Raw genomic sequence first — 27,187 nt, 5'->3', positions numbered from 1 at the left:
TTAGCACGGGAGACACCTTGCGCCGCAGGAGCGGCTGCCAAAGCCAGAGCGGCCAAAGCCCCCAGAGGAGATGGGCACTCCCTGAGAGCTGAGGATGCTGCCAACAGCAGCGGAGGTGGAGGATCCCACGGCGGTGTTCTGCGGGAAGGAGCTGAGGATGGGGCCGGGCAGGGTCACCACCACGGGAGAGGGCTGGATGAAGACGTTGGAGTCCTGGCACTGCTGGACACAGGGCTCATTGCAGCTGTTGGCCAGCGGGGTCGGGCCACAGGGTCCACATGGCAGGCACGGCAGGCACTGGTTGTAGCAGGACATGTCTCGGGGCAGGACGTGCACCTTGTGGGAGGGAGGCCCCAGAGGAGAATGTTGGTGAGACAGGAGCAGTCTGCCAGCACACCACTGGATAGCAATGGCACATGCTGTTTGGGGAGCCGGCAGATGTCTAAGGAGGCCCACAGCCATCTCCTTCCCTTTGTTCCCAACAGTGTTGGCAAGAACTTTCAGGCCAAAGGAGCTCCCCACCAAGCCCATATCTCGGGACGTACGTCAGCCAAGCCACAGCTTCACTTCATGACACATCTCCTGACCCCTTCCATCGCCCATGACTAGCAACCCGAAAACCCAGCAGAGGAGGAAGGTGCAGGCATGTTATGAGAACTCCCCAGGGATGAAAAGGAGGAGAAAGGCCTTAAGACTCACCTTGTTCCCAGGGAGATGCAGGAGAGAGGAGTGGATGAAGAGAGTGAGGAGATGGGGCCTCTTTTATACCTCTCCTGCATCGCCCCAGGCCCATAGTCACTCTACGCAGGCTGTAATTTTCCATCAGACTCACCTCAAATGCAAAATAGCCTTCCTAATGGCACAGGTTGTGCTTTGGTTTCCGTCAACTCTGCCATTTCATTTCCTCATTTCAGATTTGCCCAGTTGGCATCAGAATCTCCTTTTAAGTACCAAGATGAGAGGTCAAGCATTTCCCTGGGCGGGAACACGTCAGTAGGGCAGCAGATGAGTCCTAAGTGCTGGAGGGTGTATTGGGTTTCCTTGGCAAGGTTTTGGTAACGGGGTTCTGCAGGGGTGGTCTCTGTCAGAGGTGTCACAGAATCACAGAACTGTAGGGGTTGGAAGGGTCCTCAAGAGATCACCGGTTCCAACCCCCCTGCCAGAGCAGGTTCCCTAGAGCAGGTTGCCCATGTAAGCGTCCAAACGGGACTTGAATATCTCCAGAGAAGGAGACTCCATAACCACCCTGGCCTGGCTATTCCAGTGTTCCATCACCCTTACCGTGAAAAAGTTCTTTCGCATGTTGGTGCGGAACTTCCTGTGATCATTTTTTTGGCCATTGCCCCTTGTCCTGTCCCCACAAACCGCTGAAAAGTGGTTGGCCAAATCCCTCCGCCTCCCACACTTAAGATATTTGTAAACATTATTAAGATCCCCTCTCATTCTTCTTTCCTCAACGCTGAACAGACCCAGAAGCTGCCCCATGTTAGATAAGAGCCAGTTTCAGCTGGCTCCAAAGTGGCCTGCTGCTGTCCAGAGCCAAACCAATATGCAATGTTTTTTTGGGCTGTGTGAGAACAGAATTAAGAAAAGGAAAACTACTCCTGCACAACAGCAGCTGGGACAGCGAGGAGTGAGAAACAGCCCTGCAGACACCAAGGTTGGTGAAGAAGGAGAGGGAGGAGGTGCTCCAGGTCCTAAAGCAGAATCATAGAATCATGGAATCATTAAGGTTGGAAAAGACCTCCAAGATCATCTGGTCCAAGCATCCCCCTATCACCAATATCATCCACTAAAGCATGTCCCCAAGTACCACAGCCAATCTTTCTTTAGACACCCCCTGGGATGATGACTCCACCACCGCTCTGGGCAACCCCTTCCAATACCTAACTACTCTTCCTGAGAAGAAATTTCTCCTCATTTCCAACCTGAACCTCCACTGGCGCAACCTGAGGCCATTCCCTCTAGTCCTATCACAAGTTATCTGTAAGAAGAGGCTGACCCCCAGCTCCTTTCAGGTAGTTGTAGAGGGCAGTAACGTCTCCCCTGAGCCTCCTCTTCTCCAGACTAAACAACCCCACTTCCCTCAGCTGCTCCTCCCAGGACTTGTGCTCCAGACCCTTCACCAGCTTTGTAGCCCTTCTCTGGACACACTCCAGGGCTACGATGTCTTTATAAACAAAGATATTAAAGAGGATGGGCCCCAACACCGACAACCCTGGGGAACATCACTCGTGACCGGTCAACAGCTGGATTTGACTCCATTCAATCAGAAGTTCCCCTGCGGCCCGTGGAGAGGCCTCTGGTGGAGCAGGCTGTCCCCCTGCAGTCCATGGGTAGCACGGTGGAGCACATCTCCACACTGCAGCCCATGGAGGATTCCCCAGCGGAGCAGGTGGATCTTGCCTGAAGGAGGCTGTGGCCCATGGAGAGGACCACAGTGGTGCAGGCCCTGGGCCAGAGCTGCAGCCCGTGGACAGGAGCCCACGCAGGAGCAGGGGTTCTGGGGGGAGCTGCCGCCCATGGGGGAAACCATGTCGGAGCAGTTTGCTCCTGACAGATGGACCCCGTGGTACGGACCCATATTTGCAGCAGTTCTTAAAGAGCTGCTGCCTGTGAGAAGCCCATGCAGGATCAATTTGGGAAGGAATAAATCCTGTGGGAGGGACCCTAATTTGGAACAAGTGCAGGGAGTTACTGTGAAGGAGGGGCAGAGTCGAAGTTTTATGGACTGACCACAGACCCCAGGGCATGTTCCCCTGCGCCACCTGGGGGAAGAACATAGAAGAGGGTGGCAGGGGAGGTTGTTTTTAGTTTGTTTTTAGTTTCTCACTGCTCTAGCTTGTTAGTAATAGGTAATTAATTACATTATTCTCCCTATTCTGAATCTGTCTTGTCCATGACAATAATTGGTGATTGATCTCTCTGTCCTTATCTCAACCCTTGATCCCTTTTCATCGCATTTCCTCCCCCTTTCCCTTTGAGGAGGGGGAATAGATAGCAGTTGTGATGGAGCTCAGCTGCCCAGCTGAGTAAAACCGCCATAGAGTAGGTCAGAAGGGGTAGAAGATGAGTCCCAAGTGCTGGAGGGGTCCTGCATATATATCCTGCTGCCTATGCAGTGCCCTCCTGGATGACCAAAGCCTCCCTGGCCTGAGGACACAGCACATCCTTCTACCACTTGGCCTGGCTCCCAGACTGCTCCACCAGTCACAGCTCATTGCCTGCATAGGCAGATGGGCTGTGCTGCAGTTTTGAAATGCCCTGGCACAAGGCTGCTCCTTCTGGGGTGACATGTTGTCTGCTTGTTTGACCTTGTTCCCTCTTGTGGCTGTCTCCTGGGCTCTTCAGGCAACCCATGTTGTCAGCTGCTGTGAGGAAGGCAAAGGTTGCTCTCCTGAGCCAAAAACCAGAGGAATTGTTCACAGGGACAGTGTCTTGCTCCACCACTCTCCTTGCCATACCAAGCACTTTGGCCAGACTCATTCCCTGACCAGCAGCGCACCCAAAGACATGCCCTGTTGTGCAAAACATGCCTGCAATCCTGTGAGCTGCCTGAGCTATGAGAGTACTTGTGAGAAGGTCATGCTGCAGGGTGATGGCTGTTGGGGCTGCCTGGAGCATGGCACAGCTTGAGCTTGGATTCGCATGGAGCTGCTTGGCCAGAGGGGGATTTAGCTTGCATGATGCTCAGGCCTGCAGACAGCAGGCACTCTGGCTTGGCCTCACGCCAAAAGAGTGGCACGTGACCAATCCCAAATTAGAGCATGACTTGTCCTGGGCAGGGAGAGTCTCTCCCAGGAAGCTTGCCTGCTGAAGGCATTCCCTTGCCTCCCTGGGGTGTGCCCCAGCTGCCTCCCATGTCTGCAGGGCAGGGAAGAGCTTTGCTCATGCAGCAGGGATGCATTGCCTCCTTGGTGGAGTCTGGGAGATGTTTCTGTAGCCAGGGCCCTTGTGAGCAAGTCCCCTCCCTGAGCATGTCCAGCTGTGTGGCAGTGCTGGTTCCTGCCAGCCCTCGCTAGATGAGGGGAACCTTCCTTGCCCCCCCAAGTGGTGCTGGCTTGTGCTGTTGCCTGAGGAGGGCTTTGGGACGTGGCAGAGGAAGCGTGCTGAAGCTCTAATGCTGGAAGACTTATTGCCTGGGACCTAGCCAGGAGGGATGTTTTCTGCAACCCTTTCTTTCCAACCAGAAAGCACTCAGGAGAGCTCCTACACACAGCCCCATCTCTTTAGCCAGGAGGGTGAAGCCTGTGTGTCCCTTCCCTCCCACCGTCCATGTCTGACCCTGCCCTGGGGGCAGATCTGCTCAGAGGAGGTCCACAGGCAGCTCATGGGCAGCTTCTGGACATTTCTCACAGAGGCCACCCCTGCAGAACCCCGTTACCAAAACCTTGCCACGGAAACCCAATACACCCTCCAGCACTTAGGACTCATCTGCTGCCCTACCGACGTGTTCCCGCCCAGGGAAATGCTTGACCTCTCATCTTGGTACTTAAAAGGAGATTCTGATGCCAATTGGGCAAATCTGAAATGAGGAAATGAAATGGCAGAGTTGACGGAAACCAAAGCACAACCTGTGCCATTAGGAAGGCTATTTTGCATTTGAGGTGAGTCTGATGGAAAATTACAGCCTGCGTAGAGTGACTGTGGGCCTGGGGCGATGCAGGAGAGGTATAAAAGAGGCCCCATCTCCTCACACTCTCATCCACTCCTCCTGCCTCCATCTCCCTGTGAAAGAGGTGAGTCGGAAGCCCTTTTATTGTCCTCAGTGTCCGTGGGGATTTCTTTGTGAATGACTGTGCCTTCATCCTCTGTTGAGTCACGAGAGCGGTACAGGTGTGTCATGGAGAAAAGCGGAGTCTAGACTAAGGTGTTTCCAAAGCTATGGGCTAGATGGGGAGCTTTATGGGCCTGGACATTCTTGTCAATACCGTTGGGGCCAAAGGGAATGAGGAGCCTTCTTAGACAGCTGACAGTTCCCCAAACACAATTAGCCCTGACTCTTCTGAGGTAGGCTGGCAGGCTGATCCTCACTCACCTCCATGATCCTCCGGGCCTTCCCTCCCACCAGGTGCACCTCCTGTCCCGAGACATGTCCTGCTACAACCAGTGCCTGCCGTGCCTGCCATGTGGACCCTGTGGCCCGACCCCACTGGCCAACAGCTGCAATGAGCCCTGTGTCCAGCAGTGCCAGGACTCCACTGTCGTCATCCAGCCCTCTCCCGTGGTGGTGACCCTGCCCGGCCCCATCCTCAGCTCCTTCCCGCAGAACACCGCCGTGGGATCCTCCACCTCCGCTGCCGTTGGCAGCATCCTCAGCTCTCAGGGAGTGCCCATCTCCTCCGGGGGCTTTGGCCTCTCTGGCTTTGGCAGCCGCTACTGCGGTAGGAGGTGCCTCCCTTGCTAAAGCTGCTGGCGATGGCCTTGGAGAAAGACCCTCAGGGACCCAAAAGTTGGTAGTGGACTGGGCACAGACCATCGGTTCTTCTGTTCAGAGGGGCCAAACTAACCCAAAAACCCTTTGCAAAAGGATGGGGCCACCCTGGGATCTCAGAAAGTACAGACCATGTCTGCCTTTCTCGTTTTGCACTCTCTCCTTTCCCACCTGTGTCCTTACTGTGTAGCACTGTTCCACTAGGCTCTGAGTCCAACAACGTCAGCCTAGAGAGGACCTTCTGGCCCTTCTCCCTCAGTGGAGTGGGTAGATGGACAGCTGGCGGGATGCCCACCAAGGCCACATAGAGCACGCTCTCATCTGCCCCTGGTGCTTCCTGCACTGGAGCCTCCTCTCAAAGCAACCTCATTTCCTTCTTTTGACTCTAATATTAAAGTTCTGCTGCATCCCAGCCTGCGCCTCTGAGTTTTCCTTCCCCTGCAGACACTCCAGACACCAGCTGTTGGGACCGACACTATTGCTCTGGAGACGTTTGGGGGTGTGTTGGGCACATTGGGACCATTAACATTTCCCAAAGGGTGAGGCCCTGTGCAGTAGGGCCCCTTGGGAAAGCACAGTCACTCACATGTGAGAGAGGTGCCCATGAGTTCTGCAGGGCCCCTGGCCATCAGGCCCAGCTCTGCTGCCTCTCTGTCCTGCCTTGCCATCTCGGCCTCAGTGCGCATCCTGCTGAAGGTGGCATGTGGCCACTGCTGGCCTCCAGCGAGGAGCCAGAGCTGCAGGAGACCCTGGGAGGGCAGCAGCCACACAGGTTCCTGGGAAGGGGCAGCAGGGGAGAGGGAGAGAGGCGAGAGGAGGGGCGGCAATTCCTTCTGCTCTGGGGGCAGCTGTGCTGGGCGGGGAGGCTCGTGCAGAAAATGGCGCCAGAGCAGGCCAGGAGAGGGAGTGGGGGAAGCAGGCTGTACTGGCTCTGGCTGTGATTGAGGCAATTGTCTTCACCATAGGCAATATGGTGCTGTGTTCTGATTGTGTGACTATAACAGTGGAGGTGACACACCAATGATTTAGAGCAGCGTCAAGGCCTTCTATGTTTCCTCTCTGCAACCCCAGAGAACGGTCTAGCAAGTGCTAGACTGTTAACTTTCCCCACAGCAGCCCCTAGAGTGCTGTGCTTTGCACTTGGAGCTGGAAGAGCATTGCTATCTCACCAATGTTTGGGCTATTACAGAGCAGTACTTGTGTGTCATCAATACTCTCTACAAGCCCCCCAAGGGCCCGAGGCGGGGAGTGGGCAAGAGGTGGGGAGGAGATATCACCAGGGCAGCTGAGCTAAACCAACCAAAGGGGTATTCCACACCGCTTGTCATCACAACCAAAAAAAAAAAAAAAAAAGTTGAAAGATGAGAAAGGGTAAGGGGTGCTCTCATTAAGAAAACATCTATCCTCCCAAACAACCACTACAACCACTACACTTATTGAGGCCTAGCTTCCCAAGACGTGGCTGAAAATTTCATACTGATGGGGAGGAGAGAATAATTGTTTTCTCTTTGCTTCTGCACATCTTTTCTTGTTTTTCTCTTTCTTTTTCTTTGAATTCCACTGTCATTTTCTCCATATGTGAGAAGACTTTTTTCCCTATAGTATCTTCTCCCACCCTTCTCATCCTTTTATGATGGGGAGTAAGAGAGCAGTTTGGTGAAGTTTAGTTTGCCAGCAATGTGTAACCATCAGAATGGGAAGTGCTCAGAAGGGGACACAGCTAGGACAGCTGACCCAAATTGACCAAAGGGATATTTCATGCCATATCGCATCATGCTCAGCAACAAACCAGGGGACAGTTGTTCCAAAGTAGCCATTCTGCAGTGACTTGCTGGGCATTGGTCTGCTGGTGGGAGGTGCTGAAACGTTGTCTTTGCATCACTTGCTTTTTCTCTTTTGTTTACTATTCCCCTCTTAAGCTGTCTTTATTAAGAGACTTTTGCTTCACAAGGTGCTGCATGCAGTGAGGCGCATTTGAAGTGCTTCTACACAAACGCACGCAGTATGAGGAATAAAATGGATGAGCTAGAAGTCTTGGCCCAATCCCACAGCTACATCATCGGCATAAGCAAAACCTGGTGGGATGAGTCCTGTGGCTGGTGTGTCGCAACAGATGGTTACAGGAGGTAATAGATGGTTACAGATGCTCTTCAGGAGGGACAGGCAGGGTAGGCAAGGTGGCGGGCTGGCGATGTATGTGAAGCAGGGGCTGGACTGTGTGGAACTTCAAGCTGGTGATGGCAAAGTTAAGAGCCTCTGATTAAGGATTAAGGGACAAACAAATAAAGGGGATGTCATGGGAATCTATTACAGACCACCCGGCCAGGATGACAACGCCGATGAATTATTCTTTGCAGAACTAAAAGATGCCTCTATATCAACTCCCCTTGTCCTTATGGGGGACTTCAACTTGCCAGACGTCAACTGGGATTACCACATGGCCGACATGAGCAAGTCCAGGAGGTTCCTAAAACACCTAGATGATAACTTCTTAGTGCAGGTGTGAAGGGAGCCAACTAGGAAAGGTGCCCTCCTAGATCTGTTGCTGGAGAACAGAGAGGGTCTTGTGGGGGACGTGGCAATTGGCAGCCGTCTTGGCCATAGTGACCATGAAGTGGTTGAGCTTAAAATTTTTGGTGTCAGACAGAAAACTTTCACCAAAACTTCAGCCCTGGATATGGGAAAGCAGGCTGCTCAGGGAAGTAGTTAGCAAGGTCCCCTGGTAAATTGCTTTTGAAGGCATTGGCGTCCATCAGTGCTGGTCAGTCTTTAAGCACTGCCTCCTAAAAGCAGAGGATCAGGCAATTCCAAAATATCGGAAGTCAAGCAGGCGGGGCAGAAGGCTGGCCTGGCTGACCAGGGATCTTCTACTGGAGCTTAGGCAAAAAAAAAGAAAATGTACAGCTGCTGGAAGCAGGGTCAGGCAACATGGAAGGAATACAGGGACACTGATTGCGTTTGTAGGGAGAAAATTCATGTGGCCAAAGCACAATTAGAGTTGAAGCTGGCCAGGTCTGTGGGAGGCAATAAAAAGGGTTTTTTAGATATGTGAAAAGAAAAAGGAGGACCAAAATAAACATAGGTCCGCTACTTGATGGGGAAGGTCACCTCATAGACAGGGACATAGGCAAAGCAGAGACGTTTAGTGCCTTCTTTGCCTCCGTCTTCAACGCTGATGATGGGCTTCAGGATCCAGGATGCCCTGAGCTGGAGGACCATGATGGTGGGAATGATAAACTCCCAACCAACCCTGAACGTGTGCGGGATTTGCTGCTCCACCTGGATCCATACAAGTCCATGGGTCCGGATGGGATTCTTCCCAGGGTGCTTAAAGAGCTGGCTGACATCATCATGGGACCTCTCTCAATTATTTTTCAACAGTCTTGGGAATCTGGAGAGGTCCCAGTAGACTGGAAGCTGGCAAATGTACCAATTTTCAAGAAGGGCAAGAAAGAAGACCCTAGCAATTACAGGCCAGTCAGTCTCACGTCAGTGCCTGGTAAAATTATGGAGAAGATTATCCTTGAAGTTATTGAAGCGCAGCTGGGGGACAATGCAGTCATTGGTCCCAGCCAAAATGGGTTCACGAGGGGTAGGTCCTGCCTAACAAATCTGATTTCCTTTTATGATAAGATCACCCATCTAGTCGATCAAGGGAAACCAGCTCATGTGATCTTTTTGGAATTCAGCAAAACTTTTGACACAGTTTTCCATAGGATCCTACTGGACAAAATGTCCAGCATACAGCTAAACAAAAACATCATACGATGGGTGAGCAAATGGCTGATGGGCAAGGCTCAAAGGGTTGTGGTAAATGGGGCCACATCAGGCTGGCAGATGGTCACTAGCGGGGTCCCCCAAGGCTCCATTTTAGGGCCAGTCCTCTTCAATGTTTTTATAAACCATTTGGATGTAGGATTAGAAGGTGTTTTGAGCAAATTTGCTGACGACACCAAACTCGGAGGAGTTGTGGACTCGGATGAGGGTGGAAAGGCCTTGCAGAGAGATCTGGACAGATCGGAGAGCTGGGCAATCACCAACCACATGAAATTTAACAAGAGCAAGTGCTGGGTCCTGCACCTGGGATGGGGCAACCCTGGCTATATGTACAGACTGGGCGATGAGGTGCTGGAGAGCAGCCCTGCAGAGAGGGATCTGGGGGCTGTGGTTGACAGCAAGTTGAATATGAGCCAGCAGTGTGCTCTGGCAGCCAGGAGGGCCAACCGTATCCTGGGGTGCATCAAGCATGGCGTCGCTAGTCGGTCGATGGAAGTGATTGTCCCGCTCTGCTCTGTGCTGATGCGGCCTCACCTCGAGTACTGTGTGCAGTTCTGGGCACCACAGTACAAAAAGGATGTAAAACTGTTGGAGAGTGTCCAGAGGAGGGCGACGAAGATGGCGAAGGGCCTAGAGGGGAAGACGTATGAGGAATGGCTGAGGTCATTTGGCCTGTTCAGCCTGGAAAAGAGGAGGCTGATGGGAGACCTCATCGCAGTCTACAGCTTCCTCACAAGGGGGAGTGGAGGGGCAGATTCCGATCTATTCTCCTTAGTCACCAGTGATAGGACCCGCAGGAATGGCGTCAAGCTGAGGCAGGGGAGGATTAGGCTAGACATTATGGAAGAGGTAGGCTCCCCAGGGAAGTAGTCACTGCACCAAGCCTGTCGGAGTTTAAGAAGCATTTGGACTGTGCACTTAGTCACATGGTCTAAAATTTTGGGTAGACTTGTGTGGTGACAGGAGTTGGACTCGATGATCCTTATGGGTCCCTTCCAACTTGGGATATTCTATAACTCCATGATTTATATCAACTGGGAAGTTTTTCCTCACTCTTGGTCTTCCAGCTCTCTCCCCTATCCTGCTGAGGCTGCGGTGTGAGCGAGTGGGTGGTGAGTGCTTAGATGTTTGCCAGGGTCAACCCACAACATGGGTTCATAGGCAGTACTTGTCCTCCTTCCCCTACTCCTTCCATCTGTTCCAAAGGCTTCCTGCAAAACTTTGTGGGGAAACAGGTGCTAGCTGAGTGTATCTAAGGGCCATACACAAGCTCCCAAAGCAGCACTGAGATCACCCAGAGCCCAGTCTGGCAGATGCCTTCCTGCCAGCCAGCCCTCATGCCACACCATCTATCTTGCAGCCCTTATATGACAGCAGACCAAAAGCTGGCCCAGGAAAAGTTGTTTGGGTAGTATAGCCATCCAAAGAGAAGTGACTCCCAGCAGTGTTCCCAGACACTGTGGACACCAATGACATCCTGGGCTGTATGAGCAGAAGCATAGTCAGGAGCTCAAGGGCAGTGACAATCCCACTCTGCTCAACACTCCTCCAAATGCATCTAGAACATTGTACCCAGTTTGAGGCTGTGTAGCAAGAAAGACTTTGACCAAGCACAGCAAGCTCTGAAGTATTGTTGTTAGGAAGGGATTTCCTGGCTTCTTCTTAGCAGCTGTGCCCTCCACCTTGTCAAGGACATAGTCATCCCTCCATACTTACTACTTGCTTCATGCCATTATGCTAATCAGAGGAAAAGAAACAGTGTGGACACCAAAATGCATAGAAGCCACTCAATTACGTTGGATAATTCCATCCAGCTCTAAGTAAGCAGATATTTAGAATCCAGACGGTGACCTGATGCGTGAAGAAGCATTCTGAATGCAAGCCTGTGTTAATGATTGCTAAGCATGAGCATCAGCAACCACCCGCTCCCAGAACTACCAGTCAGCAACACCTCTCTCCCCAGGCATCCTGGAAGAGCAGCTGCAGGGAAGGACAACTCAGAGGCACAGGGTGGGATGCAGAAGAACTTTAATATTAGAGTCAAAAGAGATTGCTCCAAGTGGGGGCCCCAGTGCAGGAAGCACAAGGGGCAGATGAGAGCGTCAGCTGTGTGGCCATGGCAGGCATCCCGCCACCTGTCCATCTGCCAACTCCACTGAGGGAGAAGGACCGGAAGGTACTCTCTAGGCTGACATTCTCGGACTCAGAGCCTAGTGGAGCAGCACCGAGCAACAAGGACACAGGTGGGAAAGGGGAGAGTGGAGGAGGGGTAAGGCATGCATGGGCTGAGTTTTCCGAGAGCCCAGGCTGGACCCATCCTTACGAAATGGGTGGTGGGGTAGTTTGGTACCTCTTAACACAGCAAGCCAATGGTCTGTGCCCAGTCCACTACCAACTTCTGGGTCCCTGAGGGTCTTTCTCCAGGGCCATTGCCAGCAGTTTTAGCAGGGGAGACACCTTGTGCCGCAGTAGCGGCTGCCAAAGCCAGAGAGGCCAAAGCCTCCGGAGGAGATGGGCACTCCCTGAGAGCTGAGGATGTTGCCAACGGCAGCGGAGGTGGAGGATCCCACGGCGGTGTTCTGCGGGAAGGAGCTGAGGATGGGGCCGGGCAGGGTCACCACCACGGGAGAGGGCTGGATGAAGACGTTGGAGTCTTGGCACTGCTGGACACAGGGCTCATTGCAGCTGTTGGCCAGTGGGGTCGGGCCACAGGGTCCACATGGCAGGCACGGCAGGCACTGGTTGTAGCAGGACATGTCTCGGGGCAGGAAGTGTACCTGGTGGGTGAGAGGGCCTGGAGGAGCATTGGGGTGAGTGAGGAGCATCCTGCAAGACCACCAGCGAAGAGCCATAGCTAATTGTATTTGGGGAGCTGGCAGCTGTGTAATAAGGCTCACAGCGTTCTCCTTCCCTTTCTCCCCAACAGCCTTGGTTAGAATGTCCAGGCCCAGGAAGATCCCAGCTTAGCCCGTAATTTCAGAAACACCTCAGACAAGCCCAACTTCTCTCCACGACACACCTGCCTTACCTCTCCCATAACTAGTGACCCCAAGACCCAAGAGGATCAAGTCAGAGTCATGTGCTAAGAAATCCACTAGGGTGAGGAGGTGGAGTAAGGGCTTCAGACTCACCTCGTTCCCAGGGAGATGGAGGCGAGAAGACTAGATGAGAGAGGGAGTAGATGGGGCCGCTTTTATACGTCTCCTGCACCACCCCAAGCCCACAATCACTCTACATGGGCCATAATTTTCAAGCAGACTCACCTCAAATGCAAAATATCTTAGCTAATGGCACAGGTTCTGTTTCAGTTTCCGTCAACTCTGTCATTTCATTTCCTCATTTCTGACATGCCTATTGTACCATACAGGCTACTTTCTACTACTGGTAGGAGAGTTCAAAAGAATACCCCAGCAGGATCATATCAGAATGGGCAGAAAAGTGCAACAGAGTGGTTGCATTCAGGCAGAGGACAGGACATGGCTTGGTGCACTTTCAGGGAATGGTTGGTGATGAGTTTTGCAGAAAGAGGCCCTGCTCCTCATGGAGCTGCAATCCTCAGCAGAGAACCCAAGGTCTTGTTCATTAAGGATGCTCCACAAGCTTCTTTCTCCTCCCTCCCTCATGGCTCCATCCAACAGTCACCGGTCTTTGCCTCCCCAGGCATCCAGGCTGTGCAAACACTTTCAGCTGTCTGCCTTGATGCCATTACCACTTCCATTAACTAGGCAGAAGACAGCAACCTGGGGCAGGGCTGCCATAAGTGGAGACCTAGACAGGCTGCAGGAATGAGCCCACAGGAACCTCATGGCATTCTAGAAGGACAAAAGGCAGGTCCTGCACAGGAGGAGGAACAAGCTCTTGCAGCACTACAGACTGGGGACTGAACTACCCTCTGATCCTGGATCCCCTGGACCTCCTCTCAGTAGATCTGCCCCCAGGGCAGGGTCAGACATGGGCGGTGGGAGGGAAGGGACACACAGGCCTCACCCTCCTGGCTAAAGAGATGGGGCTATGTGTAGGAGCTCTCTTGAGTGTTTTGTGGAGAGAAAGAAAGGGTTGCAGAAAACATCTCCCCCCTGGCTGGGTCTCGTCTCTGGGTCCCAGGCAATATGCCTTCTCCTAGCATTAGAGCTTCAGCCCGCCTCCTCCGCCATGTCCCAAAGCCCTCTTCAGGCAACAACACAAACCAGCACCACTAGGGAGGTAAGGAAGCTCCCCCTCAACAAGCGAGGGCTGGCAGGAACCGGCACTGCCACACAGCTGGGCATACTTAGGGAGGGGACTTGCTCACAAGGGCCCTGGCTACAGAAACATCTCCCAGACTCCAAGGAGGCAATGCATCCCTGCTGCATGAACAAAGCTCTTCCCTGCCCTGCAGACATGGGAGGCAGCTGGAACACACCCCAGGAGGGCAAGGGAATGCCTTCAGCAGGCAAGCTTCCTGGGAGAGACTCTCCCTGCCCAGGGCAAGTCATGCTCTAATTTGGGATTGGCCACGTGCCACGCTTCTGGCGTGAAGCCAAGCCAGATTGCCTGCTGTCTGCAGGCCTGAGCACCATGCATGCCAAATCCCCCTCTGGCCAAGCAGCTCCATGCAAATCCGAGCTCGAGCTGTGCCATGCTCCAGGCAGCCCCAACAGCCATTACCCTGAAGCATGACCTTCTGGCCAATACTCTCACAACTTGGGCATTTCAAAGCTGCAGTACAGCCCATCTGCCTATGCAGGCAATGAGCTGTGACTATTGGAGTAGGCTGGGAGCCAGGCCAGCAGGAGAAGGATGCTCCTTGTCCCTTGGTAAAGGAGCTTTCGGGCTTCTAGAAGGGCACTCCAAAGAAAGGAGGATATGTGCGCTTTCTATCTAAGCGGGTCTAATTGTGGTGAATGCATTTCCACAGGGACAGGTACCATGCTCTCCAGAACTTAGGACTAATATACTGTCCCTACTGATGTGTTCCTCCCAGGGGAAATGCTTGACCTCTTATCCTTGTACTTGAAAGGAGCCTTTGCGGCCAAATGGTCAGGTCAGAAATGAGGAAATGAAATGACAGAGTTGACAGAAACCAAAGTACAATCTGTGAAACCAAAAAACGACCTGTGCCATTAGCGAAAATATTTTGCATCTGAGGTGAGTATGCTGGAAAAATACGGCCTTCATAGAGTGATTGAGGAGCCTAGGGCAGTGCAGGAGAGGTATAAAAGACGGCCCATCTCATCACTCTCTTCATCCACTCCTCTCGCCTCCATCTCTCTGGGATCAAGGTGAGTCTCAAGATCTTTCTCTTCCTCTTCATCCCTGGGGATTTCTCTGAACATGCCTGCACCTTTATACTCTGCTGGGTCTTTGGGTCTCTAGTTCTGGGAGAGGGAAGGGCTTAGCAGGTGTGGCATGAAGAGAAGCTGGATCTTGGTTGAGGTGTATCTGAAGCTATGGGCTAGATGGGGGGCTTCGTCAAACTGGATATTCTTGCCAAGGACTTTGGGGCCAAAGGGAAGAAGAACACTGAGGGCCTCCTTTCACAGCTGCCAGGCCCCAAAACAGCATGTGCCATGGCGTTCCTGGGGTGGGCTGGCAGGCTGATCCTCTCTCACCCCCATGCTCCTCCAGGCCCTCTCTCTCACCAGGTGCGTCTCTAGCCCAGAGACATGTCCTGCTACAACCAGTGCCTGCCGTGCCTGCCATGTGGACCCTGTGGCCCGACCCCACTGGCCAACAGCTGCAATGAGCCCTGTGTCAGGCAGTGCCAGGACTCCAATGTCTTCATCCAGCCCTCTCCCGTGGTGGTGACCCTGCCCGGCCCCATCCTCAGCTCCTTCCCGCAGAACACTGCCGTGGGATCCTCCACCTCCGCTGCCGTTGGCAGCATCCTCAGCTCTCAGGGAGTGCCCATCTCCTCCGGAGGCTTTGGCCTCTCTGGCTTTGGCAGCCGCTACTGCGGCACAAGGTGTCTCCCCTGCTAAAGCTGCTGGCAATGGCCTTGGAGAAAGACCCTCAGGGACCCAAAAGTTGGTAGTGGACTGGGCACAGACCATTGGCTTGCTGTGTTAAGAGGTACCAAACTACCCCACCACCCCTTTTGTAAGGATGGGTCCAGCCTGGGCTCTCGGAAAACTCAGCCCATGCCTGCCTTACCCCTCCTCCACTCTCTCCTTTCCCACCTGTGTCCTTGTTGCTCAGTGCTGCTCCACTAGGCTCTGGGTCTGACAACATCATCCTAGAGAGGACCTTCTGTCTCTTCTCCCTCAGTGGAGTGGGCAGATGGGCAGATGGCGGGATGCCCACCATGGCCACACAGTTGACGCTCTCATCTGCCCCTTGTGCTTCCTGCACTGGGGACTCCTCCCCTATCAATTTTGTTTCCCACTTTTGACTCATTAAAGTTCTACTGCATCCCAGCTTGTGGCTCTTTATCATCCTTTTCCCTGAAGACCGTTTCCCAGAGTTCCCTGGGAAAGACATGTTGCTCAGTGGTGGGTCTGCGGGGGGGTGTTGTTGGCAGTTGTGCTGAGCAATACTTAATAGAGGCCTGCAGTGTGCAGGCTTTGTGATGCATCATTTTACCTTCTAGTTTCTAAATGTATCTGTTTAGGGATGGTGTCCTGATTTTGGCTGATAGAGAGTTAATTTTCTTTGTAGTGGCTGCTGTGTGCCATGTTTTAGATTTAGGCAACAAATAATGTTGATAATACCCTGATGATTTAGTTTTGGCAGGACAGTTATTACACTAAGTCAAGACTTTTCATCCTCTCATACTGCCCTTCCAGTGGGAAGTCACAGAATCATAGAATATCTGAGTTGGAAGGGACGCACAAGGATCATCCAGTCCAATTCTGGGTCCCCAGAGGACCACCAAAAATAAATAAATAAATAGATAAATAAAGTTAAATCAGATCATGTGTCTAAGAGTGTTGTCCAAATGCTTTTTGAACTCTGTCTGGCTCGGTGCCATGACCGCTTCCCTGGGGAGCCTGTTCCATTATCAGACCAATTTCTTGGTGAAGAACTTTTTCTTGATATCCAGCCTAAACTTCCCCTGTCACAACTTCAAGCCATTCCCTTGTGCCCTATTGCTGGTCACCAGAAAGAAGAGATCAGTGCCTGCCTCTCCACTCCGCCTCATGATCTCCTTCTATTTGATCTCTTCTATTTGATCTCCTTCTATGACCAAGTGACGCGCTTGGTGGATGAGGGGAAGGCTGTGGACGTGGTCTACCTTGACCTCAGTAAGGCTTTTGACACCGTTCCCCACAACATTCTCCTCAAGAAACTGGCTGCTCGGGGCTTGGACTGGCGTACGCTTCGCTGGGTTAGAAACTGGCTGGATGGCCGGGCCCAGAGAGTTGTGGTGAATGGAGTCAAATCTGGTTGGAGGCCGGTCACTAGTGGAGTCCCCCAGGGCTCGGTACTGGGGCCGGTCCTCTTTAATATCTTTATCGATGATCTGGATGAGGGCGTCCAGTGCACCCTCAGTAAGTTTGCAGATGACACCAAGCTAAGTGCGTGTGTCGATCTGCTCGAGGGCAGGAAGGCTCTGCAGGAGGATCTGGATAGGCTGGAGCGATGGGCTGAGGTCAACTGCATGAAGTTCAACAAGGCCAAGTGCCGGGTCCTGCACCTGGGCTGCAACAACCCCAAGCAGAGCTACAGGCTGGGAGATGAGTGGCTGGAAAGCTGCCTGGCCGAGAAGGACCTGGGAGTATTGGTGGATAGTCGGCTGAATATGAGCCAGCAGTGTGCTCAGGTGGCCAAGAAGGCCAACGGCATCCTGGCCTGTATAAGAAGCAGTGTGGCCAGCAGGTCGAGGGAAGTGATTGTGCCCCTGTACTCGGCTCTGGTGAGGCCGCACCTCGAGTACTGTGTTCAGTTTTGGGCCCCTCGCTACAGGAAGGACATGGACGTGCTCGAGCGAGTCCAGAGAAGGGCGACCAAGCTGGTGAGGGGTCTGGAGAACAAGTCTTACGAGGAGCGGCTGAGGGAGCTGGGCTTGTTCAGCCTGGAGAAGAGGAGGCTCAGGGGCGACCTCATCGCTCTCTACAGTTACCTGAAAGGAGGCTGTAGAGAGGTGGGGGTTGGTCTATTCTCCCACGTGCCTAGTGACAGGACGAGGGGGAATGGGCTAAAGTTGCGACAGGGGAGTTTTAGGTTGGATGTTAGGAAGTACTTCTTTACCGAACGGGTTATTAAGCATTGGAACGGGCTGCCCAGGGAGGTGGTGGAGTCACCATCCCTGGAGGTCTTTAAAAGACGTTTAGATGTAGAGCTTAGGGATATGGTTTAGTGGAGTACTTAGTGTTAGGTCGGAGGTTGGACTCGATGATCTTGAGGTCTCTTCCAACCTAGAGAAATCTGTGAATCTGTGAATCTATGATGAAGTTGTAGACTGCAATGAGGTCTCCCCTCAGCCTGCTCTTCTCTAGATTGGTCCAAGTGACTTCAGCCACTCACTATGTCTTCCCCTCTAGACCCTTTACCTTATTTGTTGTCCTCCTTTGGACACTCCCTAACACCTTTATGCCTTTCTTATACTGTGGCACCCAAAAGTGCACACAGTACTCCAGGTGAGGCCACACCAGCATAGAGACAGCAGCAAGACAATCACTTCCCTTGACCACCCTGTGATACAGTCGGCCCTCCTGGCTGCCAAGGCACACTGCTGGCTAACGTTCAGCTTGCTGTCAATCAAAACCCCCAAGTTGTTTTCTGTGGGGCTGCTCTCCAGCATCTCATCCCCCACTCTGAACTTATAACCAGGGTTGCCTCTTCCCAGGTGCAGGATCCAGCACTTGCTCTTTTTGGTGGTTCATATTGTTGGTGATTGTCCAGTTCTCTAATTTGTCCAGATTTCTCTGCAAGGCCTCACCACCCTTGACAGAGTCAATGTCTCCACCCAATTTGGTATTATCCACAAACTTGCTCAAAAAACCTTCAAGTCTTTCATCCATATCGCTTATGAAAACATTGAAGAGGACTGGTCCTAAAATGGAGCCCTGGGGAACCCCACTGGTGACAAGTCGCCAGCCTGATGTAACCCCGTTTACAAGAACCCTCTGGGCCTGACCCATCAGACAATTGTTCACCCATCTTACTAACTTTTTATCTTACTGTATTCTGGTCATTACATCAACTGGCTTCCCTTGGTCAACTAGCTGAGAGATCTTGTCATAGAAGGAAATTAAGTTGTTAGACATGATCTTCCCCTAGTGAACCCATGTCGGCTCTGACCAATGACTGCGTTGTCCTTTAGGCATTTTTCAGTAACTCCCAGACTAATCATCTCCATAATTTTACCAGGCACTGAAGTGAGACTGACAGGCCTGTAATTGCCAGGATCTTTCTTGCCCTTCTTGAAAAGGGTGGGGGTGTAGAGGAAGCTGAGAGGAGCTACAGCCAGAACAAATGACCCAAACTGGCCAAAGAGATGTTTCATACTATATGATGTCATGATGGACAATAAGAACTGTGTGGGATGGCTGGCTGGGGAGACACGATTGCTCAGGGACTGGCTGAGCATTGGATGATAGGTGGTGAACAATTGCATTATAAATCACTTCTTTTATACACTTATATATATAGTTCTCATTATTATTATCTTTATTTTCCCTTCCATTTCTATCCTATTAAAGTCTATTTATCTCAACCCATGAGTTGTTTGTTTTTTTTTTCCTTCTGATTCTCTCCCCCACCCTACTTGGCAGGGTAGGAAGAGAGTGAATGACTCATTGGTGCTTAGCATTCTGCCAGTTTAAACTGCAACAGGAGTGCAAAGATAATGACAGATTAAGCGCAGATGATGACAGATCTGACCGGACTGTGTTAAAACAAGATTTGTTATAAACATGATATTAGTTTAATAGTTGGTGGTTGCAATGTTGATTTTTTGTTGTTGTTGTTTTTCACAATGTTGATTTATGTGCTTCCAAGGTTATTTTTCTTAATTCCTTTCTTTTTGTTTATTATCTCTGGTCCTGGCCTAAGTTTGTTTACGGTTCTGCCAGTTTGTATATAGCATGTGCTCATATTACTCTGACTGTGAACTTAATCCAGTATTTGTACTCAGTATGGCCATCAGTTTAGCACTTCAGGAGTCTTACTGTAGAAACTATTAACAAGGACACCCTTTACTCCAGGTGAGTTGAAATGTTTTTTAAAATTTTTGAATATTCTGGGCATGTTCAAACTAGCAGGATCCTATTGCTATGTCTCCTACATGTGTTTCCACATGTCTGTAGCTAGACAACTATTTAAAAATTCCACCCAGAGATCTGCCCTGAGGCAGGATGGTTATGAGTGACAAGGTACGTGGGAGGATATGGGCAGGTATTTATCAAGATTGTCACCTCCGGTGGTTTTGGAATTCACCTCTGAACAAATGCGGAATCCTAAAAAGCTGATGAAATATTTTAAAATGGTACACCCCGATCCTGGAAATGCCAGAGATTTACAGCTTGCTGCACAGTGCTGGGGTCTGGCCTGTGCCTATCAAACAATATTCAATACTATTCAGAACCTTCAAAGGGAAGAAAATCTCTCTGGATCTGATCCAGTCCCTGCAACAGTCTCTGCAGCTACTCCAACTGCCACTCCAACCCTCGTGACAGACCCTGCAGCTGAACAAGAGAATCAAACTGTGCTGGCATCAGTTGCCCCTATATGTAAGACAAAGCAATGTATGCAAAAGTCAGCTCATTTAGTAAGGAAAGAAACTCCTACTCAAAAGGGAAGGAGGAAGAAGAAGACGAGGCAGGCTTCTCTGAAGCAGGACTATCACAGGAACAGGAAGAGGAAGATGTCGTAAAAGCACCAGTAACCACCAGGTCCCTATCCCTGGGTGATCTGTAAGATGATATGCAAAAAGATTTCAGCCATCATCCAGGTGAGCACATTGCCAGCTGGCTGCTCCAATGCTGGGATACTGGGGCCAGTAGCCTGGAATTAGAGCCAAGCAGCTGGGATCCCTTTCTAGGGAACGGGGGAATTTACAAAGTGATTAGAAAAGGGGCACGATCCTTTAGTCTGTGAAGGCTACTCCTGTCAGGTGTGAAGGAAAGAGATTCCTTCAAGGAAGATGCTGTATGTCACTGTGGTGATTTTACCCTGCTGGACAGCTAAACACCACAACTGCTTTCTCACTCCCCCTCCTCAAAGGAAAAGAGGGAGAAAATATGATGGAAAGGACTCAAGGGTTAAGATGAGGACAGAGAGATCACTCACCAAGTCTTGTCATGGGCAAAACAGACTCATCAGAGTAGGCAGATTAATGTAATTTATTACCTATCACTAGCAGAGTAGAACAGTGAAAAAACAAAAACAAACTAAAAACACCTTCCCCCCACCCTCTTCTACATCCTTCCCCCAAGCAGCGCATGGGAACGGGGAATGGTGGCTGTGGTCAGTCCATAACACTTCAACTCTGCCGCTCCTTCGAGGTGACTCTGCCCCTGCTCCAGTGTAGGGTCCCCCCATGTGTTGCTGTCCTTGCCAAACTGATCCTGCATGGGCTACCCACAGGCAGCAGCTCTACAAGAACTGCTCCAAATATGGGTCCATACCACAGGGTCCATCCATCACAAGCAAACTGCTCCAACATGGGTCCCCCACAGGCAGCAGCTCCCCCCAGATCCCCTGCTCCTGCATGGGCTTCTGTCCATGGGTTTCAGCTCCAGACTGGGGCCTGCTCCTACAGGGGCTCTCCATGAGCCACAGCCTCCTTCAGGCCACATCCACCTGCTCCACTGGGGGCTGCAGTGTGGAGATGTGCTCCACAGTGACTTCAGAATATCACCAGAAGAGGAGGTGACACATGCTGAAGAAGCCCCTCTGTATAATAAACTACCAGAAAATGAGAAGCAATATGCTCTGTTCACTGATGGGTCCTGTTGAATTGTTGAAAAGCATTGGAGGTGGAAGTCTGCTGTCTGGAGTCCTATACAGCAAGTTGCAGAAACTGCTGAAGGGCCTTGAAAAGCAAGTCTTATGGTGACATGGCACCCCAGAAAGAAGTGAGTTGGACAATGGCGCTCATTTCTGAAACAACCTCACAGACACCTGCGCCAAAGAGCATGGCATTGATTGGGTATATCACATCCCCTCTCATGCACCAGCCTCTGGGAAAATAAAATGATACAATGGACTGTTAAAGACTTTACTAAGAGCAATAGATGCTGGGACATTCCAACATTGGGATACACATTTAACAAAGGCCCCCTGGTTAGTCAACACTAGACAATCTGCCAACCAAGCTGGCCCGGCCCAATCAAAACTGTTACATACTGCAGGAGATAAAGTCCCCATAAATAACATGCTGGGGAAGACAGTCCGGGTTATTCCTGCCTCAGGCAAATGGAAATCCAACCATGGGATTGCTTTTGCTCAAGGCCCTGGGTGCACTTGGTGAGTAATGTGGAAGGATGGGGAAGTCCAACATGTACCCTCAAAGAGATTTAATTTGGGGTGAGAATAGCCAATGATTTGAATTGTATTATTTTAATTGTTATAGTATTATATAGTATTATATACTGTATGCCATTGCTACTATAGTCACTATAAGTTACATCAATGGTATTACAGTAAGAGTCATCCAGAAGAATGAATATTGATGGAACCGAGTGAAGTACATCAGTGATAGAACCAGACAAGCGCAGCAGTGATGAAACCAGAGCTGGCTTCTGCATGCAACAATTCATCCCCATACACCATCTCTTCTGCCCCAAAGGACTCTTATGAAAGATGGAGCCCAAAGTCATGGACTAAATAAACTCAACGGACACTTTAGAAGGATGGTCCATAGGCTAAGGGAGTGACATCAGTGTGTAAATATCAAAAGGCAAGAGAGCTGGAAATTAATTAGGATGTAATAGAAAGCACAGGACCTGAGAGTGACGTAAATGGTATGAAATAAGGGGTGGATATTGTCCTGGTTTTGGCTGGGATAGAGTTAATTTTCTTCATAGCGGCTGTTACATGCCATGCTTTGGCTTTAGGAAAAAAATAATACCGATAACACAATTATATTTTCAGTGTAAGCACGTGGTCTCGTCTCTTTAGCCATGCACTGGCATTCTGTTGAGCTTGGTTCTGTCTTCTTCAGCACCTCACTGTAGCTATTCCAAAGGTGCTCTATGGTCTCCAACCAAAACCTGATCTTCCTAAGGAAAGCCTGTAACCCCAGACTCTCCTCATTACCGAATTGCTCTGGCTACCTGAAAATCCTGGACAACATCAGCAAAACTCATTCTACTTGAACAATGTATTTCTTGAAACAGAGACCAAAATTGGGCACAGTGCTTTAGCTGCATTTGGAGGAGTGCTGAGCAGAGTGGGATTGTCACCTCCCTTCACCTCCTGGCTACACTTCTGTTCATACAGCCCAGGATGTCATTGGTGTCCTCGGTGTCTCGGAACACTGCTGGGAGTCACTTCTCTTTGGTTGGGTTTACCACCCAAGCGACATTTTATGGGCCAGCTTTTCATCTGCTTCCATAAAAAGGCTGCAAGATAGATGATGTTGCATGAGGGTGGGCTGGCAGGAAGGCATTTGCCAAACTGGGCTCTGGGTACTATGTTGGGGAGCTCATGGATGGATCTTGGAGACACTCGGCCAGCACCTGCTGCCTCTTCTCTTCCCCTCAGTCTCTCCCTGCCTCCCTCTTCCCCACAAATTTTTCCAGGAAGCTCTGGAAACAGATGGAAAGAGTAGGAGATGGAGGACATGCACACCTTCTGAGCCTGTGTGGTGGGCTGACCCCAGCAAGCATTTAAGCACCCATAACCCACTCACTCACACTATAACTACAGCAGGGTACGGGAGAGGGTTGGAAGACCAAGAGTGAGAAAAACTCCTGGGTCAACATAAAGATAGCTGCTGTCCTCCCAGGGCTTCCTGCAGTTCTGGCTCCTCACTGGAGGTCAGCAGTGGCCACATGCCACCTTCAGCAGGATGTGCACCAAGGTCGAGATGGCAGGCCAAGACAGAGAGGCAGCGAAGCTGGGCCTGATGGCCAGGGGCCCTGCAGAACTCATGGGCACCTCCCCCACATGTGAGTGACAGTGCTTTCCCAAGGGGCCCTACCGCAAAGGGCCTCACCCTTTGGGAAATGTGAATGGTCCCCACGAGTCCCACATGCCCCCTGACGTCCCCAGAGCATTGGTCCTGACAGTTGGTGTCTGGAGTGTCTGCAGGGGAAGGACAACTCAGAGGCACAGGCTGGGATGCAGCAGAACTTTAATATTCAAGTCAAAAGAGGGAAACGAGGTTGCTCCGAGAGGAGGCCCTAGTGCAGGAAGCCCCAGGAGCAGATGAGAGCGTGCACTATGGCTGACCCCATCCTTTCTAAAAGGGGTGTTGGGGTTGTTTGGTCCGTCTGAACACAAGAAGCCAATGCTCTGTGCCCACTCTGCTACCAATTTCTGTGGTCCTTTAGCAGGGGAGGCACCTCCTGCCACAGTAGCGGCTGCCAAAGCCAGAGAGGCCAAAGCCCCCGGAGGAGATGGGCACTCCCTCGGAGCTGAGGATGCTGCCAACGGCAGCGGAGGTGGAGGATCCCACGGCGGTGTTCTGCGGGAAGGAGCTGAGGATGGGGCCGGGCAGGGTCACCACCACGGGAGAGGGCTGGATGACAACGTTGGAGTCCTGGCACTGCTGGACACAGGGCTCATTGCAGCTGTTGGCCAGTGGGGTTGGGCCACAGGGTCCACATGGCAGGCATGGCAGGCACTGGTTGTAGCAGGACATGTCTCAAGGCAGGACGTGCACCTGATGGGAGGGAGGGCACAAAGGGGCACAAGGATGAGAGGAGCAACCTGCCAGCCCACCACTGGGTAGCAACAGCACATGCTGTTTGGGAAGCTGGTGGCTGTGACAGGAGGCTCACAGCCTTCTCCTTCCCCTCGGCACCAACATCCTTGATCAGAATATCCAGGCCCAGGAAGATCTCCACTTAGCCCATAGCTTCAGATACACCTCAGGCAGAACCAAGCTTCACTCCATGCAATACCTACTGCTCCCTTCCCTCTCCCATTTCTAGCTTTCCCAAGACCCAAGAGAAGATGAAGGGGCAGACATGTGCTAAGAAATCCCCCAGGATGAAGTGGAGGAGAAATGGCTTCAGACTCACCTTGATCCCAAGGAGATGGAGGTGACAGGAGTGGATGAGAGACTGAGGAAATGGGGCTGCTTTTATACCTCTACTGCACTGCCCCAGGCCCTCAGTCACTCTATGCAGGCCATAATTTTCCAGCATACCCACCTCAAATGCAAAATATCTTAGCTAATGGCACAGATTGTACTTTGGTTTCTGTCAACTCTGTCATTTCATTTCCTCATTTCTGACCTGACCATTTGGCCGCAAAGGCTCCTTTCAAGTACAAGGATAAGAGGTCAAGCATTTCCCCTGGGAGGAACACATCAGTAGGGACAGTATATTAGTCCTAAGTTCTGGAGAGCATGGTACCTGTCCCTGTGGAAATGCATTCACCACAATTAGACCCGCTTAGATAGAAAGCGCACATATCCTCCTTTCTTTGGAGTGCCCTTCTAGAAGCCCGAAAGCTCCTTTACCAAGGGACAAGGAGCATCCTTCTCCTGCTGGCCTGGCTCCCAGCCTACTCCAATAGTCACAGCTCATTGCCTGCATAGGCAGATGGGCTGTACTGCAGCTTTGAAATGCCCAAGTTGTGAGAGTATTGGCCAGAAGGTCATGCTGCAGGGTAATGGCTGTTGGGGCTGCCTGGAGCATGGCACAGCTCGAGCTCGGATTCGCATGGAGCTGCTTGGCCAGAGGGGGATCTGGCATGCATGGTGCTCAGGCCTGCAGACAGCAGGCAATCTGGCTTGGCCTCACGCCAGAAGCGTGGCACGTGGCCAATCCCAAATTAGAGCATGACTTGTCCTGGGCAGGGAGAGTCTCTCCCAGGAAGCTTGCCTGCTGAAGGCATTCCCTTGCTCTCCTGGGGTGTGTCCCAGCTGCCTCCCATGTCTGCAGGGCAGGGAAGAGCTTTGTTCATGCAGCAGGGATGCATTGCCTCCTTGGTGGAGTCTGGGAGATGTTTCTGTAGCCAGGGCCCTTGTGAGCAAGTCCCCTTCCTGAGCATGCCCAGCCGCATGGCAGTGCCGGTTCCTGCCAGCCCTCGCTTGTTGAGGGGGAGCTTCCTTACCCGCCTCGTGGTGCTGGCTTGTGCTGTTGCCTGAAGAGGGCTTTGGGACATGGCGGAGGAGGTGGGCTGAAGCTCTAATGCTAGGAGAAGACATATTGCCGGGGACCCAGACATGAGTCCCAACCAGGGGGAAGATGTTTTCTGCAACCCTTTATTTCCCTCCAAAAAACACTCAAGAGAGCTCCTACACACAGCCCCATGTCTTTAGCCAGGAGGGTGAGGCCTGTGTGTCCCTTGCCTCCCACCGCCCATGTCTGACCCTGCCCTGGGGGCAGACCTACTCAGAGGAGGTCCAGGGGATCCAGGATCAGAGGGTAGTTCAGTCCCCAGTCTGGAGTGCTGCAAGAGTTTGTTCCTCCTCCTGTGCAGGACTTGCCTTTTGTCCTTCTAGAACGCCATGAGATTCCTGTGGGCCCATTCCTGCAGCCTGTCTAGGTCTCCCCTTGTGGCAGCCCTGCCTTGGATTGCATCAGCTGGCCCCCAGTTGCTGTCTTCTGCCTAGTTAGTGGAAGTGGTAATGGCATCAAGGCAGACAGCTGAAAGCATTGGCACAGCCTGGATGCCTGGGGAGGCAAAGACCGGTGACCATTGGATGGAGCCAAGAGGGAGCAAGGAGAGAGAAGCCTGTGGCTTGTCCTTCAGGAAGAGGAGCCTTGGGTTCTCTGCTGAGGATTGCAGCTCCATGAGGAACGGGGCCTCTTTCTGCAAAACACATTACCAACCATTCCCCCAAAGTACACCAAGCCATGTCCTGTCCTCTGCGTGAATGCAACCACAGCAGCACTCGGGCTCCTTTTCACTGATAAGAACCTGCCAGGGTATTCCCTGGGTCTGTCATACCAGTAGTGGAAAGTAGCCTGCCAAATACAATAGGCATGTCAGAAATGAGGAAATGAAATGGCAGAGTTGACAGAAACCAAAGCACAACCTGTGCCATCAGGAAGGTTATTTTGCATTTGAGGTGACTGCTGGAAAATTACAGCCTGCGTAGAGTGATTGTGGGCCTTGGGCAGTGTTGGACAGGTATAAAAGAGGCCCCATCTCCTCACTCTCTTCATCCACTCCTCTCGCCTCCATCTCTTTGGGATCAAGGTGAGTCTGAAGCCCTTTCTGCTCCGCTTCATACCTGCAGATTTCTCATAACATGCCTGCACCTTCCTCCTCTATTGGGCTTTGGGGTTGCTAGTCATGGGAGAGGGAAGGGAACAGGAGGTGTGTCATGAAGTGAAGCTGTGGCTTGGCTGACGTACGTCCCGAGATATGGGTTTGGTGGGGAGCTCCTTTGACCTGGACGTTCTTCCAAGGCTGCTGGGGCTAAAGGGAAAGAGAAGACTTTGGGCTTCCTTTCACACCTGCCAGGCCCCAAAACAGCATGTGCCATGGCTTTCCTGGGGTGGACTGGCACATTTCTCCTCTCACATCAGTTCTACTCTGGGCCCTGTCTCTTACCAGGTACACCTCCTGCCCCGAGACATGTCCTGCTACAACCAGTGCCTGCCGTGCCTGCCATGTGGACCCTGTGGCCCAACTCCGCTGGCCAACAGCTGCAATGAGCCCTGTGTCAGGCAGTGCCAGGACTCCAACGTCTTCATCCAGCCCTCTCCCGTGGTGGTGACCCTGCCCGGCCCCATCCTCAGCTCCTTCCCGCAGAACACCGCCGTGGGATCCTCCACCTCCGCTGCTGTTGGCAGCATCCTCAGCTCTCAGGGAGTGCCCATCTCCTCTGGGGGCTTTGGCCTCTCTGGCTTTGGCAGCCGCTACTGTGGCACAAGGTGCCTCCCCTGCTAAAGCTGCTGGCGATGGCCCTGGAGAAAGACCCTCAGG

General features: G+C 51.9%; 3 protein-coding genes and 2 pseudogenes across 4 annotated transcripts; 2 read left to right on the top strand and 3 right to left on the bottom strand.

Annotated features, from left to right (window-relative positions):
• LOC136786824 (feather keratin 1-like) lies at positions 1-2,499 on the bottom strand (annotated as a pseudogene).
• A 2,092-nt stretch (positions 2,500-4,591) lies between these two features.
• LOC136786814 (feather keratin 1-like) lies at positions 4,592-5,846 on the top strand. Its single transcript, XM_066981716.1, has 2 exons — positions 4,592-4,739; positions 5,072-5,846. The coding sequence occupies exons 1-2, from the start codon at positions 4,617-4,619 to the stop codon at positions 5,405-5,407; spliced, it is 459 nt and encodes a 152-aa protein (XP_066837817.1). The 5' UTR covers positions 4,592-4,616; the 3' UTR covers positions 5,408-5,846.
• Positions 5,847-11,584: 5,738 nt separating this feature from the next.
• LOC125180026 (feather keratin 1-like) lies at positions 11,585-12,366 on the bottom strand. Of its 2 annotated transcripts, none has more exons than XM_066981659.1 (2): positions 12,343-12,366; positions 11,585-12,005 (listed from the first exon to the last, which is right to left on the bottom strand). In XM_066981659.1, exon 2 carries the CDS (start codon positions 11,965-11,967, stop codon positions 11,653-11,655), a length of 315 nt encoding a protein of 104 aa, XP_066837760.1. In that variant the 5' UTR covers positions 11,968-12,005; positions 12,343-12,366; the 3' UTR covers positions 11,585-11,652. The 2 variants fall into 2 exon arrangements, with proteins under 2 accessions (XP_066837760.1, XP_066837758.1); XM_066981657.1 differs by having other exon boundaries at positions 11,585-12,037; positions 12,343-12,363.
• An 11,049-nt stretch (positions 12,367-23,415) lies between these two features.
• LOC136786791 (feather keratin 1-like) lies at positions 23,416-24,465 on the bottom strand (annotated as a pseudogene).
• Positions 24,466-26,337: 1,872 nt separating this feature from the next.
• On the top strand, positions 26,338-27,187 carry LOC125180025 (feather keratin 1-like). The gene is made up of 2 exons (XM_066981671.1): positions 26,338-26,455; positions 26,816-27,187. Exon 2 carries the CDS (start codon positions 26,837-26,839, stop codon positions 27,149-27,151), a length of 315 nt encoding a protein of 104 aa, XP_066837772.1. The 5' UTR covers positions 26,338-26,455; positions 26,816-26,836; the 3' UTR covers positions 27,152-27,187.

Source organism: Anser cygnoides, chromosome 22 (assembly GCF_040182565.1).
Source record: "Anser cygnoides isolate HZ-2024a breed goose chromosome 22, Taihu_goose_T2T_genome, whole genome shotgun sequence".
Taxonomy (NCBI): domain Eukaryota; kingdom Metazoa; phylum Chordata; class Aves; order Anseriformes; family Anatidae; genus Anser; species Anser cygnoides.
This window is presented reverse-complemented; position numbering and strand designations above follow the sequence as displayed.